Source organism: Corvus kubaryi, unplaced genomic scaffold (assembly GCF_017639235.1).
Source record: "Corvus kubaryi isolate FWS band 111438036 unplaced genomic scaffold, C.kubaryi_AGA036_p1.0 37256, whole genome shotgun sequence".
NCBI classification, from domain to species: domain Eukaryota; kingdom Metazoa; phylum Chordata; class Aves; order Passeriformes; family Corvidae; genus Corvus; species Corvus kubaryi.
Window position 1 is genome coordinate 5,038,640 of NW_024581076.1, and position 25,437 is coordinate 5,064,076.

Genomic DNA, 25,437 nt, shown 5'->3' on the forward strand with positions numbered 1-25,437 from the left:
AAGTGACCTCAGCCACTTCTCATACAGCTTCCCCTCCAGACCCTTCACCCTCCTTTGGACACTCTCCAATAGTTTAATGTCTGTCTTACATTGTGGCACCCAAAACTGCCCCCAGCACTCGAGGTGAGGCCGCCCCAGTGCAGAGCAGAGTGGGACAATCCCCTCCCTTGCCCGGCTGGTGATGCTGTGCCTGGTGCCCCCAGGACAGGGTTGGCCCTCCTGGCTGCCAGGGCACTGCTGATTCATGTCCAACTTGCCACTGACCAGGACCCCCAAGTTCCTTTCCACAGTGCTTCTCTCCAGCCTCTCGTTCCTCAGTCTATATACACAAGCAGGGTTGTCCAGTGCCAGATGCAGAATCTGGCATTTGCCCTTACTAAACTTCATATGGTTCATATGGCCCAGCCCTCAAATTTGAACTAAGAAATGGTGATTGCTCATCTCTCCAGTTTGAACTAACAGAGACTTGCTCTTACAGCATTATTTGTTGCAAAGCCCGCTATAATGAGTGCATGTTTCCCATGATGATTCTTACTCCCTCCATGCCCACTCTTTATCCCTTCATCTCTCAGAGATGTCAGACTTCTGTACTTCTTACTGGATTGCTGAATCAGAGCACAAAAGCACACACTCAGAACTAAACTTCAACGTGAACTTTGCTTTAGAAAAATTGGTCTGTAGAGACCAAAATTCGAACTAAACTTCTAAGAGAAATATAATGCTCTACAACAAAGGACACTATGCAGTGCATTCCTAAACACAGTACACACCAAGAAAAGCACATTGGCCAGGTCAGTCTTCCAGGAATGCTCTTTTTCACAGGGAGAGAGACAAACAAAAGAAAAAGGTTCTTTCTGTCCTCACTCTAAAAGGACTGTAAAGCCTTTAGTTAACCTTGTTCACATCACCCCATTAATTGATATAATTAGGAAAGTTTATTTAATGGCTTTCCAAATAGGCTATGAGAAGACTGTTTCCTGTTGCACTGCTGCTCCCTTCCTCTGTGGCAACAAGTGTTGCTTGCCTCACCAGCTGGGATCTACTTGATAACATAAACCAGCTCATTTGTTTCCATATGAATACAGATAATAAATTATTACCACACTCATTAGAAATATTGGAAGGCTGCTCTTAAAATACTCTGTATAGATATGAATTTGCTGTTGTAATGCTAAAAATCAGTGCGCTTGGTTCTGAACCTTAGTGGGATTTAATTTCTCCCTCAGTTTCTATGTATGCTATAAACATCAGGAGACTGGAAAAAAACCCCTGACTACATCTATACCTCATTAATTGCACATTGCATTTATTACTTTTTAAACTATGGCAGTTAATGTATTAGTGCTCTTCAGACAGATCAACTGTGGTAAGGCTATGAAAGGACAAGTCATGATCTTTTATGGAATATATTGCATACCACAGGCAGCTCAGCATGGTGAGTGTCTGTCTCTGACCTTTAATACTTTTCTGTCTCACCCACCTAAGCAAAAAGAATACTGTGCCTCTGCTCTCTGTTTGGGACATTAGAGGCTCAGTGCCCGGGTTTGCATCATCACTACTAAAAGGCCTCAGGCTTCACACTGATGTAACAGTGCTGGCCTCAGGACCTGCCTCGATTTCTCCAGGCTTGAGCTTTTTGTAGTTTTAGCAGTTGTGCAGCCAACAGATGACTTTTGCCTAGACATGTTTTACCTTTAGATTAGCCATGTGAAACTGTGGGGTAACATACACTGCAAACTACTGAACAGTGATCTAGCACAGTTATTCTGTGTAGAGTGAACCTTCAATAAAAGTGAACCTGGAATAAAAATGCAGTGTCACAAAGCACAAGCACAGCCAGACACCAGAGGCCCAAGGACCACAATCACAAATCACAGCGACTATGGGGGTGCAGCCTCACAGAAGCAGGTGACACTGGGAGCAGAAACCCAAGAAAAAAATAGTGTGTTTTGACTATGCTTCTAAAATTAGACTGGCAATATTTTTTTGTGTCCATGAATAAACTGTATTCCCATTCTGTCCATAAATAAATTGCCTGTCCACCAGCATCTTTTGAGAACATACATAGTGAATTGAAAGATATAAAAACAAACAGTTTTTTAAAGGATGCTGAGAAATAAAATCTAAAATAATCTGAAAAGGCTCTTGGAGAGAAAGCCCATTGGTTTGAACATATGAGGCAGAAAAATACAGATGTAGACATAGCTATAATCTGTAGGAGAAATAATACATATAAATAGATATAACCTGTAGGAAAAAGAATTGATAAAAAAAAAATCTATAAGGAATTTATTGAAAAGCCTAAGTTTAATTTAAAACCCCTGTAAAGAGAGAAGTATAGAAATACTTCTTAATTACCTAAAACTTCTTTCATACAACTTTCTGTGAAAGAACTATTAAAAAACTACATGGGTTTTAATAAATTTTAAAGGCTGAGAAGCAATTTACGCAGGTGAACACACAATGACCTCACCCAGCTCAATAAGGAGGTACACCTGGGTTGCCCTCTCTCCTAAATCAAGATAAAGATGTGGGATAGAGGCTGTTCATTTTCGCCTAAGCTCAGGTCACAGATATATCACCCAGCATGTGATAATGGAAAGTATCTGTACCCAACAGTGAGTGCCAGAAGCACATTATCCACAAGGGAAATACATGCTGCAAAAGACCAGAGGTAGAAAGAAGAGGAAAAAAAAGAATTAATTTTTAAATAGGAGTTACTTGAAAAACAGGAACTACTATGTTTACCTGCTTTTAATAACTGCTAAGAAATCCCAAAGTATTACATTGCAACACTATTAGGAAAACAAGACAAATGTGGGTATATTATATTAATACCTCATAAAAATCATTATTAAAGGCTGAAACAAAAAATTAAAAAATATTTAATCTCTCTTCTGTGCTGAAGAGTCTCATAAATCTTATTGTGCTTCCTTCCTGACTATGGAAAATAGGGTAATTCTATTCAATTCAGGATAATGTAGATGAATTAAATAAACTTTGAGCCAATTCTTTTCCTATTCCTTCCTGTCCATATCTTTAAATAGGGACCAGTCTGGGATGCTCAACTTCCTCTCCAGTTTCCACATTTTCACTGGAAGTTTTACCAGAGCTATTCCAGTGATTTAATTTCACAATGCTCAGTGATTCGAAGCCAATGGGGCTCTGTGATCCTTCTGTCATAAGACCTGTCTGAGTCAAGAGAACAAGATATTCCAAACAGAAGTGAGGCTTCAGATTCAAAAGATGCAAAAGCCACCTTTGTAAAAGGTGTTGCTTCACACACAGCAGAGCTCTGCCCAGGCAGGTGTAACTGGAGCACAGCTGCCCCAGGCTCACTGCTGCTACTAAGCAACAAATATCACACTTTGTACTTTTAATTTTAGACTCTGACTCTTACTTAGGCAGATTACAGGCTCGAAGGGAAGTGTCTGTAACCAATAATTGGTATTCTGAAGTGTGATTATTATTTGAATGCTGATGACACTTTATGATGCATAATCTCTACTGTAAAATGAAAGCTGGTAAGTACTGGACATGTTTTCAGTATCTGCGTGCTTTATAAGCACAAAACTTATGTCACAACTTCCATCAGGGGCCAAGGTAGACACAAACACATGATGATAAAAGCCAGCAGTTTCATTTAATTGAAAATTCTGTTGTTTTCATACAGACTGCAAATTTATCTACTTGGGAAAGCACTGATTCTTAGATAATAAAAATATTAACAGCAGTATTAACAGAGTGTACAGCAGCACAGTATGATCAAATAGAAGCATTTAATAGAATATAAAGTCAAATACAAATATATTTCAGTTTGTGATGAACCACTTTATTTATACATAATAAATAGATAGTCATACAAATTATATTTAAGAAAAGTTGTATATGGATGCATCAGATCAATCACTACTTGTTTATTTGGACACCACCAGGATATTATGTTAAATCTCATAGAACACTTTCAGAAACTCTGAATAATTCTGCCCCTTTGAGTATTTTGTAATTGCAGTCTCTTCTGGCCATTGTTTCAACAGTGTCATTTCTTGACTTCTTCCCTGTTTGTTTTCAAGCTTTCAACTATGTCAGAAGGTATGGTTTGAAATCAACTTTTCAAGTTGCCCCATGCACATTCATTTTATCTTTTCACATCATTTCTGAAGCCTGTAATACAAAATTTTTCCTAGCCTGATCATCACTACTTCTAGCCATTCATCTTGAATGATAACTGCATCTCAGTCAAACACATATTTTCTTGCCCTTTCTACTTCCTTTACCTATAACCATGTGTCTAGCCTGTTACTTCCACTGGAAGTTCTCTGAATCAAGCACTGAATTTGTTCAGCACAATAACAGCAGACTGTTTACTGAGTACAATAACACAGATAGAAAATACCAATAATTCTGTATTTTGTCGTGCATTGTTTTGCAATTTTATATTACAGCATTACTACATCATCAGTCACTTTTCTACCTTCTTCCCTTTTTGAAGCAACAATCTAAACTGATAACTTTCTGGAAGGTAAGTACAGACATGATGGTCATATAAGGTGAAACTTTGGCCATCTTGAAAAAAATCGTTCTATTCGTACTGGATTTCTAGGATTAAAGGGAAGTGAAAAAAACTGTAGACCCATTTCTGATACAACCTGAAAGATATGCAAGGTGAGAAGATCTGACTCACGTTTTGGTGCCTAGGACTTAGTAAGAATGCTCTCCAAGGTGACTCACATTTGACCTGCCATGGTACAATAGGACCAGTGGCAGCCAGGCAGAGATGAGAAACGGGTAAAGAGAAGTTGACTTCTCCGTGCCACAATGTACTAGGAGTCAGATAAAGGGCAGAACAAACCCACAGATTTCTAACAAGCTCCATACACAGGCCCTCAAACTAACTTACAGAACAGTCTTTATCAGCAGTGTCATGAAAAGAAAATACAGTCACAGAACCACAGAATCAATGAGGTTGGAAGGGACCTTTAAAGCCCTTCTAGCCCACCCCCCTTGCAATGGGCAGACACATCTTCGGCTAGATTGTTGAACAATGACCACAAATCTATGTCTCACAGAGGAGCTGCCATGTCACTCATAACCAAATTCAACAGAACTGGCACTCTCCACTGGTACACAGAAGTGACTCTGGCTCCAGCATGAAGAGAGCTCTGTGCACCACAGGTCCCACAAATACTCACTAGTTATATTTCCATAAAGCTATCTAGCTTACCAGTTTCTGCTCTCAGGGACACAAACATGAGCAAGCAACACTACAGCCCCAAGTGAAATCACACCCCTGAACCACATTTGTGAAGAACTAAGATCTCTCTTCTGAAAAAGTATGGAATGCACTTTCAGAATATCTTGAAGACTATCTCAGAGAACAGCCCTTTATAAGAACTGATCCTGTTCAAGAAAAGTCCAGCTCCCTGCCATAGGGCCTTGGTTACCTTTTGCCAGACCACAAACCACACACCAAAGGCCCAGCTACTGTGTAATTTTTTGTTACTGGAGCACAAATGATAAACAAAATTATGGTGACTATTCAAACAAGATTTTAGAGGATTCTTCCTACCCCACAGTGGCTGACCAAGAGCCAAAGGCTGTAGAACGCTGTATATGGAAGGTCCCCAAGACAATTTCTTTTCAAATGATACCAAGTTCCAAACAGAAATTTCCCATATAGTTATTGAATTTATTTTTATTTAAATGAAAATGTTTTCTGTAAACAATAATAGATTGGATTTGGAATTGGATAGATTTGGAGATTAATAAATCGTCTTTCTCTTGCATGTTACCAGACAACTGTATGAATCTATTTCTGTTCACTTTATGATACAAAGCCTACTCAGTTATTCTACCTCTTGTTCAATTTGCTACACTTGCTTCATTCTCAAAATCTGATCTCAAGTGAATGGGGTCTTCAGAAGAATGTCACTTTATGCATTACTTTAATTACTTTTAACTGTAATTTCTGACTGATTCATATTTTAGCATAGCAGACACTTGAATATTTGGATGAAGAAATCCCATTTAAGATTTTTATTTATCTAGATAGCTATGGGGGGAAAAAATGAGATTCACAGTTCTGAATAGGGAAAAAAAAAGAAAGAAAAGCAATATTGAGTGAGCAACTGTGTACAGATTTACCATACAGTCTCAAAACCTTACTTCAGAAAATTACTTCAGATACAGAACACTGTAAGATTGAGATCTCCTGCCAAAAAGAAAAAAGTGAGTGCATCAGCTGTAATCCAAGCAGTAGAAATTCTAATAGTCAAACTGTCAAATTTGAACAATAAGGAACACCTTTTTTATTCAGGAGCTGTTCCTCATAACCAGATTTAATCAAGCCTTCTTTCCATTTGCATAATTTCTTCAAAACATTAGGGATAATGCTTTGCCATTTACAATCTTTTTTCCTGCATTAAGAGAATGCTTCAATCAAGCGTGTCTTTACAGTGCTAAATAAGAAATTTTGTCTTCAAGAAAGCATAAAATCTCCTTGTAAGCTTGGCCTTACTGGCAAAGTTAGACTTCCTTCTAAGACAATGGGAGCGTGCTTGCTTTCATGAACCATGTTTAGAAGGTGGAACCCAAATCCTTAGTCAAAAGCTGTAATAGTTCATAAAACTATGTTGCTTTGAGAGATATCTCTACTTTTTCTGTTAGATGTTATTTTAGGCTGGAATGGCTACCTTGCCTCCACTGCCTGACTTCTTTGCACATTCTGACACAAACCTGCAAACGAAAGACCGACATCCCCAAGCAACACCTCTTTCCAGCTGTCCTGGTGCCCTGCTGACTTTCTGTTGAAGTTCATTGTTGAGGACTGAACATGTTACAAGATGGAACTGAAAACAGGCTGAAATAAAAACAATAGGGAAGGCTTAAGAGGACTTACTGGTACGTGGTGGGACTGACATTGATGCGGCGTGGGTGACTTCCTGACTCGAACTTGCTTGCAAGGGTGACGTTGTTCCCAAAGAGGCAGTAGCGTGGCATTCTCACACCAACGACGCCAGCCAGCACGGAACCTGAGTGAATGCCTATCCTCATCTGGAAAAAACATGGGATCCATGTCAGGCTGCCTCTCTTGTGCCACCAGTGGGAATGTCATTAGCACTTACTTACAAGCAATTCTTTCAAATAAAGAATAAACCAAAGAAGAAAGAGTGAAGAAAACAGGTTCTTCTATGCCACTAGCTTAATTCAGATGCAGTTAAAAGAAAGAACAAAAACATGGTTATTTTTTTTACTAAAACTATTTTCTTCCTCTGTGCACATTTTCTGGAGACTGTGACAATAAAAATAGAAATCATGAACAGAATAGGACGGGATCACCCAGAGTTACTTGCAATGTCAACCATCTAATTACACAAATAAATACATTAAAGAGGGTTATTTTTGCTACCAATTCTAACACAGGCTTCAAAGTAAGGCCAAATCTTTCTCAAACTGGCAGGAAGAGTAGTTAAGTGGAGTGAATGAATAAGTTACTTTTATCTCCTTCATATTTTTCTTCTAAACTCTTCAAGGTCTAAGGTCTTTCTCACTTTGTCAGACTGAGAGATATTGCAGTGGTGAGAATGCTGAAGACTGAGGCACCAATGATTTTTAAAGTAATTGCATCCTCCTCAAAATAAGGAGGAATAAATCCCCAGCAAATTAAAAAAAACTCGTGTGACTATTCTAGCAATCATCCCCTGTAACTGTCTGAGATATGGCAATTGCACAGACCTGTAAAGATCAGAGTCATCATCCAAGTTCCTTTCAGAGCGAATAATCAGAGATTTATTCTGCATACATTTTAGCTGACAATTGTGTTTGCCAAGAAAATAATTTTTACAGATAGGGAAGTCTTTTTCTCTTATTAACTTTATAACAGTAAAAAATTGAAAAGAATATATTTATATCTTCTGAGGATACTCTTGCTCATAGCAACTGGAGTGCTGCAAAACATGAGGTGAAGGAAATAAATAACAGCTACTAAGAGGGTCTGATGGGGTATGGAGTGACTTACCTAACACTGTACTCAGTATGGTCCGTTCACTTACTCAGTTCACAGTTATTGCACTGCACTTTTGTCCATCAGTCCTTATTTTTTTTCATAACAAAATACATATGGTTTCAAATACAAATTAAAAAATCACTGTTACTCCTTTTTTGTGTAAAGTAAATGCCACCATTTAGTAAGACTGGTGTCCATGAAGTTCTAAGAACATGTGGGACCCCACAGTATTTCACTGACTATGATTCTTCCCCCATGCCCAAGACTTTTACCATGCAGCTAAGCACTCTTTTAATTTTGTTCCTCTCTTATATGTCACAGACAATGGGTTTAGAATTATATCTGCTATACAGTAAGCTCATGCATAACCTAAGAATATGTTCTGCATTCAATGTGATACTACTTACAACATTCTCACAGGCAGCCTAAAACCCTCAATTTTCACAACAGTGCTGTTAATTACACAGTAGGTTGTTTGGTTTTTGTTTTCTTTTTCTTTTTTTTTTCTTTTTTTTTTTAATTCTGTGAATAAGTATCACTCACTTTAATTGAACTTTCCAACCTTTACTATGGTTTGGAAGGCAGCCACTGAAATCCTTCAAATACTCTATTTCATAGGGCTAGGGAGCATCAACAAACTTGGTTTGCCTACTAACATCTGTGCAAACTCATAACCCTTATATTATTTTGGTCATATTTTGGGGCAATAATATTTCCTGCTTTTTCTACAACAACACACATTTAAACTCCACTGACCATTACCAGTGGGAAAAAGTGCTCCTGCAGTCATGAAGTGAGCAAACAGCCCTTCTCCATATAGTTGAGGTCAGCACCTTCCCTTAGTGAAAGACTATGAGCAGGAAGTCTTGCTCACACAACAGCAAGCATGATGTCAGCATTCAGTAAATAATAAACAACTTATTTACAATGTCTTGTTCTTGTGAGATGGGAGGTGAATGAGTCATTTTGCACACAATTTTAAGAACAGAGCTAATGAAACCTATTTGTTCCACTGCTACTCTGTGTACTTACTTAAAAATCACAAATTAACTGTGTGCTGTGACCTCTTCTAGGGTACATTCAATGACATGTGAAGGCCAGATTTAAACTGCAAGAAAAAGTATTAGCTTTGTTTTCCTCTAAAAACAAAGGGATAAGAGTATATATTAGAGTGGAAGGATAATATGATAGCAAAAAATGTATTAAGAAAATAAAATTTGCTTTTGCAATATATGCAGTGAAAGTTGAAGTTATTGTTGGTTGGTTTTTTTACTTTCATTTCTTCCTTTTCATTGCTTCCTTTTACATGGCCACAGTATTTTTTATCACTCAGTGCTTCAGTGACACAGGTGAGGGTTCTTCTGTACTATTGTAAGAGCTTTCTAAAAAACACATGCTCCTACAATAAAACAGGTAGATATATTCTCACAAACACAGGTTAAATTACATAGAGAGTGTCAAAACCTGAAGTTTTCATTGGGTGGAAGAAAGCTGATGTAGGCTTTCTCATTCAACCATAGAGATGAATTATGCAAAGAATGGCTTACAATAAAACTCCACTTCTGCTTTATTATATAGCTCTCTACAAGAAAAGAGCTTGCAAACACTGATGCTATTGCCATGAAGTATTCTTTGATGTGCCTTCTTATACTGAGAATAACCATTACACTGGGTCATACAGTACTTTTTAGTGAAATATGTTTACTTAAAAATTTTCTTCATTTGCAAATATGTTATTTTGGCTTTTTCCTCACTGAGCTGAAAAGTCTTGTGTTAACAGCTTAAGGCTCTTTTTTACAAAGGAAGAAAACGTGTAATCAAATTATTAACAAGACGGCACTTACTGGGGCACATCAATGTTTCACATTACCTTTGCAGGAAAAGAAAATCTGCCTAGACTAAATAACTTAGAAAAATAATAGCAACAGTTATACATGTATAGTTACAGTTCCCAAGCTATATTGTATATGTAGCCCCTATCAATGCTTTCCCAGAACAGTCACCATTAAATATTAATAACAGCACAGAAAGTGAAAATTAGGTGACAACACTAGGATGCATTATTTGTCTATCAAAACTCTGTTTACTCCTTTTAATAAATGTGCAGTACAAATTATACATTTATTAACTGTCTTAAATGGAGTGATTTTAAGAAAATGCACGTTCTTCATCTGTACCAACTGCTCCTTTGTATGTCCCTAATTATTTGGCTAAAGATAAAAATGCAGCGTGTAACTGAACTCAAAAGTTCAGAGACATTATGCATACAAATGGAAAGATAGGTCTTTGGAAACTCTCACAAAGAGGAGACAGCCATGAAAAAAACAACCAGTAAATACCACTCCTCCAGTAGTTAAGGAACAGTAAAGAGACTGACAAAAGCCAAAGACATTTCTAAAGCATGATACTGGAAGGCACAATGGTAACAGAAACACGAACAGGTGGGAAAAATAGTGAGAGACCTGTGAGAAATCTTTTACATAAAGAGGGACAACTGGAACTGAGTACAATGGAAAGATCCAGAATGGAAAATGAGAAGAAAAGATTAACAAATCTGATCTTTGCAAGAGCTGTGGTAATAGTAAAGTGGAGAAAAGCTGATGAGTCAGAGGTGTAAAAGAAAAGCAGCCTGCACTGATCAATGTAGTATGAAAGACTTGGCTATGTGCAAAGCAAAAGAAGCTTCCAAAACTTGTACAGAGAAAGTGGCAGTATTTGGATATTTCTTACAGGGTAAGGCACAGAGAGCAGAAATGGCTAATACCTGAGTGCCAGGAAGGATAGGATAGTGATTTTGTTAATAGTGATAAAGAAAATTCATAAGGAAAGATGAGGAGTACTGAAGGTCGTCATCTAACGGGGAAATGTGCCAGAAGACCTATCAATGAGAACTGATAGTCCAGACTGGACTGCAAGAGGAAAGTCAAGAACAAACAGGAACAAGGATGAACAACACAAAAATATTTGTTCTTTTTCTGAACTGAACATTCTGTTACTGAATTTTTCTGATGTCCTAAATCTTATGTTACTTCTTTACACCTCCTCATTGCCAAAGGATGATTTTCCTTTTTCATATCTAGAAGAGCTGAGGTTTTTGCTTTGTTTAGTTTTGTTTCTTTTTTATCTGCTGTGCAATTTCAATTACTTCCAATAGCCTGAATGCTTTCTTAGGCACCATACTGAAAACTGCACTTTTCCATCTAAATAAAGCCTATTCCAACTGAGATGAGAGTAAATGCAACACTGAAAATTCCCAGCCCATCTACAGCTGACTTTATGGCGAAGAGGCAAAAATATTTTAATAACAGTAAAGGATGCAGTGGCTTGCCTGAAGTAAATTTCATCATTGCTAATTTGTTTCTTAATAGCTTTTTCTGTTAATCAGTACTTTCACATTAAAATAAAAAAAAAAAAAATCCAGTCATTTTCTTTATGAACAAAGCTCTTGAGCTTTTTCTCTTTTGAAACCTTGTTGAAAAATGTATTCTTCTTTCTCCTTTCTCATTTCTCCACATAATTTTCAGGGCAAAAATTAGAATGCAAGTGGAAAGACAATCTGAGAAGTAGCACTTGTCTACTCAAGAACATTTTATAAAACCTCCTCAAATCTATATTTTTTTTACCAATACATGTTTGCAAATTGATAGCCAAAAACCACATTAACCTTACTTCCCTTCAGTCAAAACTGAGGCATTGCATCACAAGAATTAAAAACAATTCCTTTATTAATTAGACCACAGAAAAATGGTTCAAGCTGTAATGATTCCTGAAAGGAAAATTAACTGGGTTTTTAACTATTCCGCAAGCTTCTTATGCATGGTGCTGTGCAAAAATATTTGCAGTCCTTTTCTTTTCAATTCAGAAATCATTCTTCACAGTCACACCCTTATGCAATTCTTCATGCTGTTGCTTATTAGTCTCTTTTCTTCTGAATAAAGGATGAGTTATGCTTTTTAAAATAGGTTTGTAAGCCCATAACCAAGACTGCAAATATTTTTGCACAGCACCATGTGCATAAGAAGCTTGAGGAATAGTTAAAAACCCAGTTAATTTTCCTTTCAGCAATCATTACAGCTTGAACCATTTTTCTGTGGTCTAATTAATAAAGGAATTACTGAAATAAACTGAAAGGCAGAGTAGGAAAAAGAAGAGTCTGTGGATACCTTTCTTCTTGTCTTCCAGTAAAGAGTAGTTAATGCTAAAACCAGAGTTTCCAACTCAAACCAAAGGTAACCATGTAACCTGTCTCCTGATAAGCACAGGGCAACAATACATGCTCATTTCCAAAGTTCTTTCTCTGCAACTAGCAATTTTTAGTTCAGGGATTTCCTGAGCCAAAAGAAATTCTTTTTGTAGAGAAAAGGTGTTTGATGTTCACAGTTCCTCCTCAAATATGAGCTATGATAACATTTCTGCACACATTCTTTCTTCCCACCACACACACGGAAAGAAGGACCTTAATAAACAGTTCTCACACTCTGAAAAACACACTCCCATGCCAGAGAGAAGTCTCAGATTGCCTCACAGGTTAACTGCATCCAGGACACAAAATTCATTTTCACAGAACTGTCTGCCTTACACAGACACAGATGAAGGAGAGAGGGCAGGCTGGGAAGTAGGTGACACAGTTTGGAAGGCAACCACAGCCAGAAGTGATCCCCCACTCAGCCAACTTGGAGCTTTTCAAGCATCAATAATGTGACTGACTGACAGCTGCCCAAGACTTTGTGCAGAGCTGGTAGCAGAGCTCAGGCCTACAAGGCAGTAGCTGTATGAAAATAGCTCCAGGCACATGCATGTCCCAAGCCAGAAAAGCATTTAAATAGAAGAGGAAGCATTCTGCTGGATCAGTACTTTTGATATCAGCTTCAGTAATGCATGTTGGTATCTGTACAGTAACATTTCTTAGACAAAAGCACTCCTCACTTTCTGCCCTAACATACTTAGTGATACTCTGTGTTTCAGTATGGACCTTCTCCCTTCTCTCCTTGCAGTGTCCTTCAGAAACGAAAAAGTCACCTCTCACTGTGTCTCAGCTATTAGTCCATGACAAACAGACAAGTCCTTTCAAACAGAATCTGCCAAATTCTGTAAGATGTTTTCTGCTCTAATATTTTCTAGTACCTTCTACAAAAGTTCTATCTCTTAAATCTCAACATATGCCTTACACAGGGACATTTACTTGTAAAATGTCTTAATGTAAAATAGACCCTCCAGAGCTCAGAGGTCTAAAATCAGGGCCACGCACTGGTGAGTCAATGTGCTTTTCCGCTCCTTCAAAGAACTGCAAGTTGATAGGACTGACAGCTATGTCCTGACATATGCTTTAGTGTGTGGGTTATCTGTATTCTTAGATAGATTTATAAATATCACAGTGCCTTTCTGGAAAGGGACATATGACAGTACAGCTCACTACAGAATTGTTGCCAAGGAACAGACCTGCTCAGAGGAAAATTTAGATCACTTGAATTTCACAAGGTGTTCTATAGAACAAAACTGCTGGATATACTTTCCCCTATTTGAACAACATTTGGAGAAATAAACACTTAACGTTTTTCTAATCAGAATTTCCTAGACTTCTTACTCATTGAATTATTCAACCCATCTGAAGCAAAATACACAGCAAACTATACAAGGACAATGAAAAAACAGTAATAAACTAATAAAGAGTGAATGCCTTGGGATCAATATATCCATTTTAAATAGCTATTGGGTAAAGCAATCACGTGGTTTGTGCTGAAGAGATGCAATTAAATTATAACCAACATCATGCACATTACATATGTACATCCCTGGGCTATGGTCTTGGCATACAGTGATTTCTACTGCATGTGGAAAAAGGAGCTATGAAGCATTTCTACATAAAGAAGCCCCAGACTTGAAGGGTGAAATTATTTTTATCTTTCCCTTGAAGTTCTTCTACTATGATCTAAGCAAGGCCTGCTTTGAATAGTGGTTGGATTAGTTAACCTTCAGAGGTTCCTTGCAGCTTCCTTTATTTCACAACTCTGTATTTCATAACCTGTGCTGAAGAATTACCTACCTGTGAGTCTCCATCATCAGTATGAGGTAGAATTAGATGAAGTAAAAACAAAAACAAAGACTCAGACTAGTTTTGGGAGCTCACTAGTTCTAGCATCAAAAGAAAGTTTACACTGTGGCAAGTTTTTTTGAGCCAAATGGCATCATGTGAATTCACTATGGCACTGCTCAGTGTCTAGGTTAGAAGAGGATTTGGGTCATTTGTAAGGAAACTTCTGACCTGAAATTATTTACTGGAGGGGCTTGTGGGTGGAGAGGTGGGTGTTAAATGATGTAAATCAGAATTTTTAGAGTTGCTAAACAGAAAAATAAAACCTATATCCTTCCTCTAAGATTGCAAAGAAGAAACATTAAAGTTAATGTGCTTCCTCATGACCTGCTTCTCTATCATCAATAAAACATTGCATTTCATTGCTGATGGGGCATTTAATCAAAAACACCTTTTATTGTTTTCTTTAAATAGTAATTTCCACAGTAGGAATTTAATTACTATGTGAACCTGTGTGTTCAGGCACTTAAAAAAGAGCTAATCAGTCACACAAGCCCACATAGCAGTGGAGGATTTTTCCCAGCCTCCTCTCCACTGACACCCAAAAAAGAAAAAAAATCATCAGAAAGTTCTCTTTGATCCCTGGTGTAGGAGGACATCTTTGTCTCACAGTGCCATCATATGACATATACTGAATGGATTGGGTGATACTTTAACAAGGATAAATGATACACGCTCAAAATATTTAAGGGAAAAAAAAACTGTACTCAAAAAAAAAAAAAAAAAAAAAGAAAAACGTTTGACCTAAGCGTTTTAACCTTAAGAAACAACATTTGATACTTTTGCTAATTTAGTCATCAAATTTCACCTGATTTCAACCACCTAGAAGTTAGCCAGCTCATTTAGGTTAGATTTCTAGACTCCTGCTAAACACACGAGGTAAACAACCTCCGGGCTGCAATTCTTCACGTTCCAAAACTGGCACACAGGACAGGCTGAATCAGTCACTCCTGAAGCTGTCTAACTCTCCTGGTGGAACAGAAAGGGCATTTAATGGTAAGTTTAACCTGGACACCTCATAAACAGACAGCTAAAAAAAGGTGAGATGAATCCAACTCTCAGCCTGGCAAAGTTGATACACTTTTTCCTTTCCTTAAAATAAGCTACGCTCTCGTGCATAAATCATCAAAAAATTCTGGTGTTGATGGATAGGATCAGAAGATCATTCTATTTGTAGAACTGCAGAAATTTCTTCAGATGTTTTAAGATAATGGTCTTTGAATCTAGCCTGCAATCTCTGAAACTGTAAAATGAAATGACCTTTCAATGACAGAGTCATGCTTCATCTTCTGACCATAGTACATTTCTCAGAGATGCAAGTCAGAGTGATCTGCTTTGGGAAGAGCTTGGAACCAATAAACAAGGATCTGTTGCACAGCAGCTTTTAAATAGAACCACTGATCTCTAACAATCTCACAGTTTTACTACTAGAAGCAACCTTATCTAGCATCTACAATAATGATGTATCAGAGCCTTCCCAAAGGCTTCCACACTATTAATAAAACCTAAATTGTTGCCGATGTCATTTAAACCTCTACCACTGAAAGGTATTTTAATACTTTTTGCATGAAGAGGAGACACATTTAAAGTGTGTGGTTTCTACTGGATCCCCCAGCTTCTTTCAATCAGCACTAAGGCAGACATAATCAAAATAAAAAAATTATTAAACTCCCTGCTCCATATGGACAGTGTAGACACAACAAAAAAATCAGTGAGTCAGGTTTTGAAAATATACCTGTTCTTAAGTTGGGAAAAGCAGAGAGATTAATTCTTTCAGCACTTCTCAGTCTAACAAACAATATAGCCAATTAAATTGTTCAAGAAATGATTGAATGTGGCACTTAGTGCTATGGTCTAGTTGACAAGGTGGTGATCAGTCAAAGGTTGGTTGAACTCAACAATCCAGGAGGTCTTTTCTAACATAAATGATTCTATGTGATTCTGTGACTCTGTGATACACACAAATACCCGAAACAAGTCAATATATGGCCTTTTTTGAAAAAGTAAATCAGGGAATGACCACATGAAAGATAAAAGGCTAAGAAAACCCCAAGCTGTGTATAAAGAATGCTTAGAATTGAAGGCTATAATAGCTAAAAAATAGTTTACTTCCTTGTGAAGAAACTAAGGGCACTGCTACCATCATAGAGAGCTGAATACCAAATATGCAGCATGACAACTTTTTCTCATGCTCAAATAAAGCTTGTGTAATAAATTAGTTTGTAAAGAGAAGGAAGTTGCCATGCGACAGCTGGGACATACAGATACTTTATACCTTATATGTTCCAGTGTTTGAACAGCTCACTATATTAGATAATCCTTAAATCCTTGCTCAAAAATGATAATGCTGCTGTGTTCTTTTGCTTGTTCACCAGTTTGTTCTTAAGAACTGCAATTTCTATAGACTGAACACAAGACAATGTAAGATGACGACAATTATTTTTGCAGAACTTACACAACTCTTATGCCTGGAGCAAGTCTCTACAGCTGGCAGTGGCGATTGCATACAAAGGGAAATGAGGCTCTGTGACTGCATGGATCCTATAAACAAAGAGACTGAAAGACTTCACCTTGGCTATAATTGGGAAGGGGTTTATTAACACTCCTTTATCGGCCTTTGTACTTCACCATCACAAAGCTGCAAACCTTTGCAGGGAAAGTGAATTTCCTCCTCAGTGAGTTCAAAATACAAATTCACATTAAATTATTTTTCTGAAGTCTTTCAGACAAGCAAATTCACACAGTTGAGAATCACTACTTCATACAACAAAGGGAATTAGCACAAAAAGAAAGGCAGCTGGTTTGCACTGAACTGAGGATTTTAGCAAATTATCTAAGCATTTAGTGAGTCTCCTGATTCCTGTATAGACAGCACTTCAGCAAGTCAATCAAACTTTCTTGACACCACAAAACAAATCGTAACGAAAGCTAGGATCAGAACTCAGAGAGTATTCTGTTCAGCTCTGTTGCCTTCACTGAAAATCTAGGTTAAAAAAAGGAAATTTGTAAATAAAATGGCTAATGAAATGAATGAAAAATCACTCTGCAACTCATAAAAAATGTAGCATTTTGTATTCCTAGAATTAAGGTTGAAATCTACAAGCAGTATGATTGTTACTGAACATCAGATGTACCATGAATACAAATGAGATACTATTTCATCGTTTGTTTAAATTGCTTCAGAGAAAATTGGTAACTGCACTACAATTTTAAGAAGATGATTCAGGATAAATTTGAATGTTCTGGTGTTTTAATGACTAGAAAGATTCTGATCTTATTTTCAAAAAATTAGCAAACGAAGGCCTGATGATGTCAAGGATATGACAAAATCCAAACAGAGACAAATTGTTCTCAGATGAAGGTGAATCACTTAAGGGAAGAAAAGATTTCAATGTTAAGTCTAATGACTTTCCTTCATCTCATTCAGTGATCTCCCCCACTGTGTCTTACACTCATCCCTCTCTCAGAGACACGCTGACAAAGAACGGCAACACGTACGGCTGGTTTGGGCTTGTAAATTCTGTAAAAAATAACAATCTTAATGCATATATTATAAGAAATCCTTTTATGTAGGTTATGCATTTTGCAATTGCAAATATTCAAATATGCTTAGTCAAGATTATCTCTGCCCATCTTCACCAGCTATTATCAACTAATTTGTATTTCTGTAATTCACAAACATATAGCCAAAAGGTAAAGTGTGCTTATGCTATTATTTGTGTGAGTGAGAAAGACGAAAAAAGAAAGTCAAAGACTTTAAATCTCAATAATCCTTGCATGTTCTTTTGAAAATGAAACACTAATCTAGTTTGGGAGGCAGTAGAAGATAACAGTATGGCATATCTGTAACTTCCTTGTTTGTCACTGCTGCCCAGCCAACCTTTAATGACACTAACTGCATGCATTTGGGCTGCTGAGGGGCACAGATGCCCAGCCCTGGACTTCACTTATCCAGCATTTTTATTGCTTGCTTCTTTCCTGCTGTTGCTCCTGTCAGATTATGCTTTATTTGAAATTTTTCCAGTCAAACTCTTCAACCAAGAAGTGGGTGAAGAATCTCTCTTGGTGCAATGTTTGCTGACAAGTCCTTTAGCTCTTAGTCCCATCCTTTACTTCTTTCCTCCCAAAAGCATGCAAGATGTGTCTTCATGGAAAGAATCCTTTTATTTTCTGGTGCTTTGTTCTTTGTCAGTGTGTCTCTGAGAGGAAAATGGGTGTGAAGATTAAATCTCGACAATTTGATAATTTTTATTTGTGTTTAACTTGAGTTGAAATTTGTGGATAAAAAAGTAGATGAAATCTCATACGTGTGCAATAAATAAAATTCAGCATAACTTATTTTTATTTACTATGTTTGTTAATGATCTGCAGTAAACAACACAGTGCAAGTCAACAGATCATGCAAACTGAATGTATCTAGAAATATACTCTGAACTAAAAATACACAATTCAAGAGAGAAAGCTGGGAAATTCTGAGTGAAGACCAAAATGAACTTAAGCTAGCATGCAATCTGGCCACATGAAAAAGTAATCTGGGGTTATGAACATGATCTGACACCTACAGTTCCTTCCTACAGAATTCAACCTCACCAAGCCTATTAAGACCTAGGTACTGTCAACAGGTGTGATTTCTGAAAAGATCAAGAATCTCTTCAGAAAGGATTTGATTAGAAGGAAACTAAAAATCTGTAAATACTCACAGCTTGGCTAATTAATACTCAATAGGGGAAGCATGATAATCATCTACAAGCATGTGCAAGATGCTAGTATTAAGGAGGGACATATGGGGACACAACTAGAAGTAATACCATTTAATGAAGACATAGGTGAATATCCAGCTTACCTAGGCCTAAATAGGCTGTACTGTAGTGACAGTGACAGGTTCCTGAGGTAAGTGAGCTAAGTTACATCATTTCATTATGGCACTACTGAAACACTTGAAAACACATTGTGAGGATGTTGACAGGAAGACGGACAGGATGCATTAACATATGTGTGTCTTTTTTAACTCTAACATCATACTGCATTGAAGGAAAACCCATTAAAAAGTAGTGTTACATTTGAGGGTTTCAAATGACTGCTGCAAAGTCTGTTTTCCTGTCATCCTTAAGAACAGATGGGGTGGGAGAAATATTTTTTAATGTCCTGAAGCCACTTAAAAAACCAGAACTTTGAATTTCAGTTCTAAATTAAGTGTAACTTGGTTTACATTGTCTTTAGAATTTCACTAAAACTAAAAAAATGAATAGTACAGCAACTATGTTGAACCAATTTTACTTAAACTATAAACTCGGATTTTTAACTTCCTTTTTTTTAATAATCTCATGATGATCTATGTCAACAACATACTTTGCAGTATCAAGCACACACCATGAACAGCAAAAACAGTTGACAAAAAAAACCAAAATCTTGACAGAAAACATAAGTTTTTAGACAGTCATCCTCTTGTGATGGACTGTCAGTTCTGTTAATACTCTGCAATCATACCTAGTCATGTTATTTTGGCATTGGTCTGTTCCTCATCACAGATGATCACAGCTAAGCTTCCTGTGGATAACTATCAAAACAAACCCTTTCACAGGAAATACTTTGGCAGTTGTACATTCATCCTCCATGAGAACAACAGAAAGAATCACCTCACTGAAGGGCAGCAACCTCCAAAGTACTACACAGCTACATTCTACGTGCTTTTGAAGCACGTGCCCCAACTGTCCCTATTTACTCTACATTGCTTCACTTTAAAAAATGGTTTGCTCTGCATTAACTAGAACTGTTAGAGGAAATTAAAGCAGTAGCTCTTCTCAAGATGTACACCAAAGTTACGACAAACTCTTATGGGCATATCAGGATGTAAATCAACATCTGATCTTTCAGATCTGTGGAGGCATTTAGTATGGTAGAGGCACTTAGTATGAGGAACTAAATCAGTCCAAGTAAAAATCTCAAAACACATTAAGTAGAGATGCAAGGGCCTCAGCACAAACTCCATCAATCCACCGATCCTTTTCTGTTGCACTGATCTACTGGAAGAGCTGGCACACTTACTGTGTCATGAGTGACAGGGGCAACAGCAAAAATAACCACATTATATTGGCTTTTCAAACCTGTGACCATGAATTAAAAAATTTAGTTGCTAAAATTCTAATCAGTGACTGACATTCTATAACAATAAATACATTACCAAGTAAAAAAGTTATGGCTCTAATAGAAATGTTCAGGACTGAAATGTAAAATGAAAACAAGGCCATCTTTAATTAGAGTGGTAAGGCTCATAAAAGAAGAGATTCACTTACATAAAAATGCTGTAGATGATCCTTGAACAAAACTAGTCAAAACATATTTAAGATTTCTCATTGCAAAAATGTTTTAATCCCAGAAGCTTCCCACATTAAGGGTTTGGCTTCATACACTCCGAAGCTGTAGCACGTTAAATTCTAATTGCTTCATAAAAGGTAGGCAGTGTGTGTACAAAAGATACTTGCAACAAAAAACTGCATTATGGTGTGTCTCAAAGCTCATTGTCTGATAAATCACCAAAATTTTTCTTCATTTAGTGTTACTTAGAAATTGATCTTTGTTTGTAAGCAAATTTACTTCCAGTAATCCCCATGGGAAAGATGAATAATGTTCAGACTACATGTTCCACAGACACCATTCCCTATTGTAGAATTGAGGAAAGCTCTTTTCCTTTTCTCTGAAATAAATTAATTATTTTCGATAAAAATAAATAGGAGCTTTCTTCAAATCAGCAACCATCCAAATTCAGGCAGCTGAACTTAATATGCAAATTTGAGCAAAGAGAAGCAGATCTTCTCCTTTAAAATGTACATTTTATTAATGTCTGTCTAAATCAGAGAACAGTGTATCTCAAAAGGCATGCAAATTTTTTTACGAATTATGCTTATGTGTGAAGAACCTGCTAACAAGGTTCACATTAATCATGAGGAAATCTTGCCAAGCAAACACAAGTTCTTTGTATCTATAATTTCTGCCACACTAAGAAAGGCTATTTTTAAATTTGAAATACCTTTAGAGCTATTACCTGCACTGTACATTTCAGTGAGGCATACAGATTCCAAGCTGTGTTAAGAAAAGCCTGTTCAGATCTGACCCAGCATAGCCATAGAAACACGGCACTGCTACTGGGTCAGCCCAAGGAGATGCAAGAAGGACTGTCCTGACACAAACCATGGCAGTGGTCAACACCCATAAAACATTGTCAGAACATGACAAATGAAGAGTAATAGCTTTCCAGCTTCCCTAGCTTCCAACCAGCTCTAACTCTGAGTCTTCTGAGGTAAAAATATATCACCTTCTGCTGAGTTCCATGTTCTGTGATGCCCTCACTAGATTGTTATGACTGCTCAAACTAACTGCACAAACCTGAACAGGTAACTCTGAAATTTGCCTGTCCCTTAGTTCCAGCGTATTTCTGGTTGTCTTTGTTTGCAGCAGATTTTTCAAAGCTATGCAGTGAGTGGATTCCTCAAATGTTCATGGGAGGACTGAAGGGAGGCTTTGTTGTAACCTTCAGGCACTAATTAATGGCAGCTTACTTGACTGCAGCTCCTCTTTCCTTGGTCTGCTCTCCTGGCTGCAAGTACAGGGCAATAATAAACCTGACCTCTAACTCCACAGTAAGGCTCCCTTTTTTCCTCTACATATCCTCCACTTCATTTAAATGAAGTAATTCATTACATACATACATTAGCATACAATGACTTTTTAAATAATCTTCATAAGAATGGAATCAGTTCTGCTCAGCCTGGAGATGTCTGGAAACCTTTCCCAAAAATTAGTTCTAAAAGTAACGTTTTTGAAAATGTGCCATTTCTGTGGAGGTCACAAGTGGTGCTTCTGACGTCACCTCAGTGCAGTCCTAGAGAGCTTAAAACAGAAGGTAGCATCAAAGCACATGATTTAGCTCGCTGCTTTTCCACCCAGTTAGCCCTGTGCTGACACCCACAGCTGACAGCACGCTGCGGCAGATCTGGATTACACACAGAGCAGTGTTCAAACTTGTTAGTGAACTCTCACTGACTCAAAAGACGCCTGGAAAAGGATTTGGGTCAAAGGCAGCGTAGAACAGCAGAGGGCAATGCAAGCTGGTAAGCAGACAGTATGCTGTGGGATGCTTAAGATGCCTGGGTTTAACGAGAGCGGCAATTGGGAAGAGGGACCTGTGGCAGTTAAGGGTGTGACACAAGATAAAACACAGGCCTCCTTCAAGACTGTTGTGGGTTGGGTTTGTAACCGGGCGGAAACACCAATTTTAGTGTAGTGGTTTGGTCTAAAATACTCATTACTGTTTATCTTCTGTGAGATAAGAATTAGGAGAAATGCAAAGCAGACACCAAACTTGAAAGAATATAAAGAAGTTTATTAACAGACCTAAAAGAGGGAAAAAAAAATTATACCACCTTCAGAACTCTCCTCCTCCCCCCACCTTCCTCCCTTCTCCCTCTGACAATGTAAAAAGACAACCCATAAGATGTTCAGTCTGTTACCACTGCCATAATAACCTTGTTCAGTCCATTTAGAAAGAGAAGTCTCTTCTTGCTCGTGCTATGAAAACATTATCACAACGAGACAGCCGCCCACTTTCAAATATTGTTCAGTCTATTTAGGAAGAGGAGTCTCTCTGCTCGCGATGTGAGTCCTTTCCCCCAACTTGCAGCTTTTCCTGCAACTGCTTTCGAGGGTCCACTCTTGAAGTTTTTTGGGGTACAATTTTAAGGTTGAGCCATTCAAAAACAAAAACAGAGGCCCTTCTCCTTCCCTGGGAGCAAAGGGTCTTCCTCATCTTCATTGTTAGGACTATCTCTGGGAGCATCTCTAGGAACTGAGGTTTTCTCCTTTCCCATTTGGAGCAAAAGTCCTCATCTGGTTCATCTCTCCCTGTCCAAACTTCTCATGAAATTACAGCTGCATCAGCATCTGCCTATCTCAACGCAGGTGCTTTTGCTTACGAGCTGAACACTCCACCCCCCATATCTTCATGGAATTACAATGGGATACTCTGATATATCATAGCTTCACAACAGAATTTCAGCTTTAAGCATCTCCTCTCTCTCTTCCCTCAGGTTTTCAGCTCTTCACAGCAATAAAAAGGGTTAATCTCACCTCGGCCTTGCAGCTTTGCAGCTGGAATGTTGAATCTTTCTTATCGAAGTGGAGAGGGGGGAGAGCCGAGCCGCTCCGGCTGCCCACGGCAAGGCAGTGGTGGGGGTTCCATGGCTGGAACAGGTCCATTGGCTCCAGGATGGCCGTGGCCCGGCCCAGCCTGGCCCAGGCAGGGCCTGGCCGGGCCCTCTGGCCCCCACACGGGGCCCGCAGCCACCTGTGCCAGCGCCGGAAACGAGAGAGAGCTTGGGGGGGAGTTTGCCTATTCTTAAGTGTGGATCACAGAGGTGATCACAACTTTAAGTGGCTTAGAGAATTGTCCATATTCAAACTGGCCAGCTGATAGGTTCTATCAGGTCCCAGAGGAAGCTGTAAGCACCCCTTAGCAAGGACATCCCTTCCGGGACTATGCTTGCTAACCTATGACAAAGACATTCATGGGAAGGACAACAATACATGTTTATCCACTCTAAACCACAGTAATCTTAAATGCTGTAGCTACCAAATCCTAAAGACCATAACCAATATGCCTGAGCATAACCATATGGAGTAAAAGAGAACCTCGCTTACAGAAAATGACTTGAAAGCAAAATTCAAGACAACAAAAGGAACAACAGTGGAAGAGCATGGAGCAAGGGGACCAGTGACACTTAAGTTTCGGTATGCTAAGCCCGTAGTGAAACTTGGCAGCAACAGAAAAAGATGCACATCTGTTTTTCATGCACCAGTAAGAATTCCAGATGTGTCACAGTATCCATGGGAAAACTGTAATTCCTCTAATAATACTGGGTTATAAAGGTAGCAACTTCTGTTAATCCAAACTAATGAGAGAACACAAGTCACATTGTCATTTTGGAACCTTGTCCAACTAAATTGACAATAGGCTCAGGAAGTAGTTGCATATGGATTATTCATAATATTGTCATTACAGTCTAAGACAAATCCAGACATGGACTTAGAAAAGTTTGCAGAGTAAATTCAAATGAATGCTTTACATAGATGGCAACCCCCACCTCTTCCCATATTCACATATGCATAGACCCACATCCTACCAAGGAAGCCACAATTCCAGTTAAAGACTGGCTCTTTGCTGGTGTTCTTGGAAAGAAAGCAACAGAAAAACTGGTATTACAGACCTCTCAGAAATTTCCACAAATTTCAGTGCTTTCTACAGCCTGTAAACCTGCTATTCAATTCTTCTGCATGCAGATTTGCTGTTCAGAGGTGTCTTTCCTATTGGCTTTTTGCTCCTTTTCCATTTCTGTGGAGGAGAGAGGGAATGTATACACACAAAAACTTTCAGGAAGCCATCAGGGTTCCATATATCTTTCTGGTCTTCAGAAGACCAAACTAAAAGCAGTCATCTGGTGCAATTTGGTCGTAGCTCCAAACAGAGGCATTTATAACCTAATTTTTTGGAGTTCAGATGCCCACTAAACATACATGAGCTTATAAAACATGTATTTATTTCTCACTTTCCAAATTCTCAGAAAAACTTTTTGATTCTTCTTGCAAAACATTGTTTAAAACTTAGATTTCATTTTAATATTAGTGTTATGTAGGCTGTGCAACAATGATTCTTGCTGTTAGGGTTAGCAAGAAAATTCCATTTTGTACACATTACATGTTTTAAACATCTTTTCTGAGAAACAAAACTGAAATGACAAAACAATGACAGGCTCAAGAACAGCCACTATCCTATTTGGGGCTTAATGGTACTCCCTAGTATGGAGTGTGGGACGTTTACCTTTTTCTAATGTAAGCCACAGAGGCTAAGCTTGGTTTTCCTCACTCCCCTTAAACACTGGCTGCTCTTAATAACTTTTTGTGTTACCAGAAATGCCATCCTAATCTATTAAAAAAACATTAAATCTAATGCATTTTACAGTAAAGATTGGTTTAATATGACAAAAATGTTTCACCAGAAACAAACAAAAAAAGAAACCTCAGATAGCTCTTCTAACAGAACTGTCAAAACCAGCAACAAGCATGACATACACCTAATTCCCACTTCTAAGTGAAGGAAGTGGAGCCCCACACTACCACTATCCAGGATGCAATGGTCAGCCTCACTGAAAACCAGACTGGAAACTCTGAACTGTCTTATAGATTGCAGTTTGTAGCGTGTGGCTCCCTAAGTTTGTGACGACCTAACTGGAGAGACAGTTCTACTGTGAGAACAGCCCTTCTCCATTCTGCAAAAGGTACATTTGCAAAC

The 25,437-nt window shown here is 38.1% G+C and overlaps 1 protein-coding gene across 2 annotated transcripts in view; it reads right to left on the bottom strand.

Annotated features, from left to right (window-relative positions):
* Positions 1-25,437, bottom strand: part of GUCY1A2 (guanylate cyclase 1 soluble subunit alpha 2) — a 156,584-nt gene that overhangs the window by 21,514 nt on the left and 109,633 nt on the right. The window contains exons 7-8 of one of the 2 annotated variants that reach the window (XM_042023827.1): positions 6,899-7,053; positions 3,625-6,211 (exon numbers count right to left, since the gene is read on the bottom strand). In XM_042023827.1, coding sequence (XP_041879761.1) covers positions 6,175-6,211; positions 6,899-7,053 — 192 coding nt within the window. In that variant the 3' untranslated portion in view covers positions 3,625-6,174. Of the gene's footprint in view, positions 1-3,624; positions 6,212-6,898; positions 7,054-25,437 lie in introns of those variants that run through there. The other variant, XM_042023826.1, reaches the window with a different exon arrangement.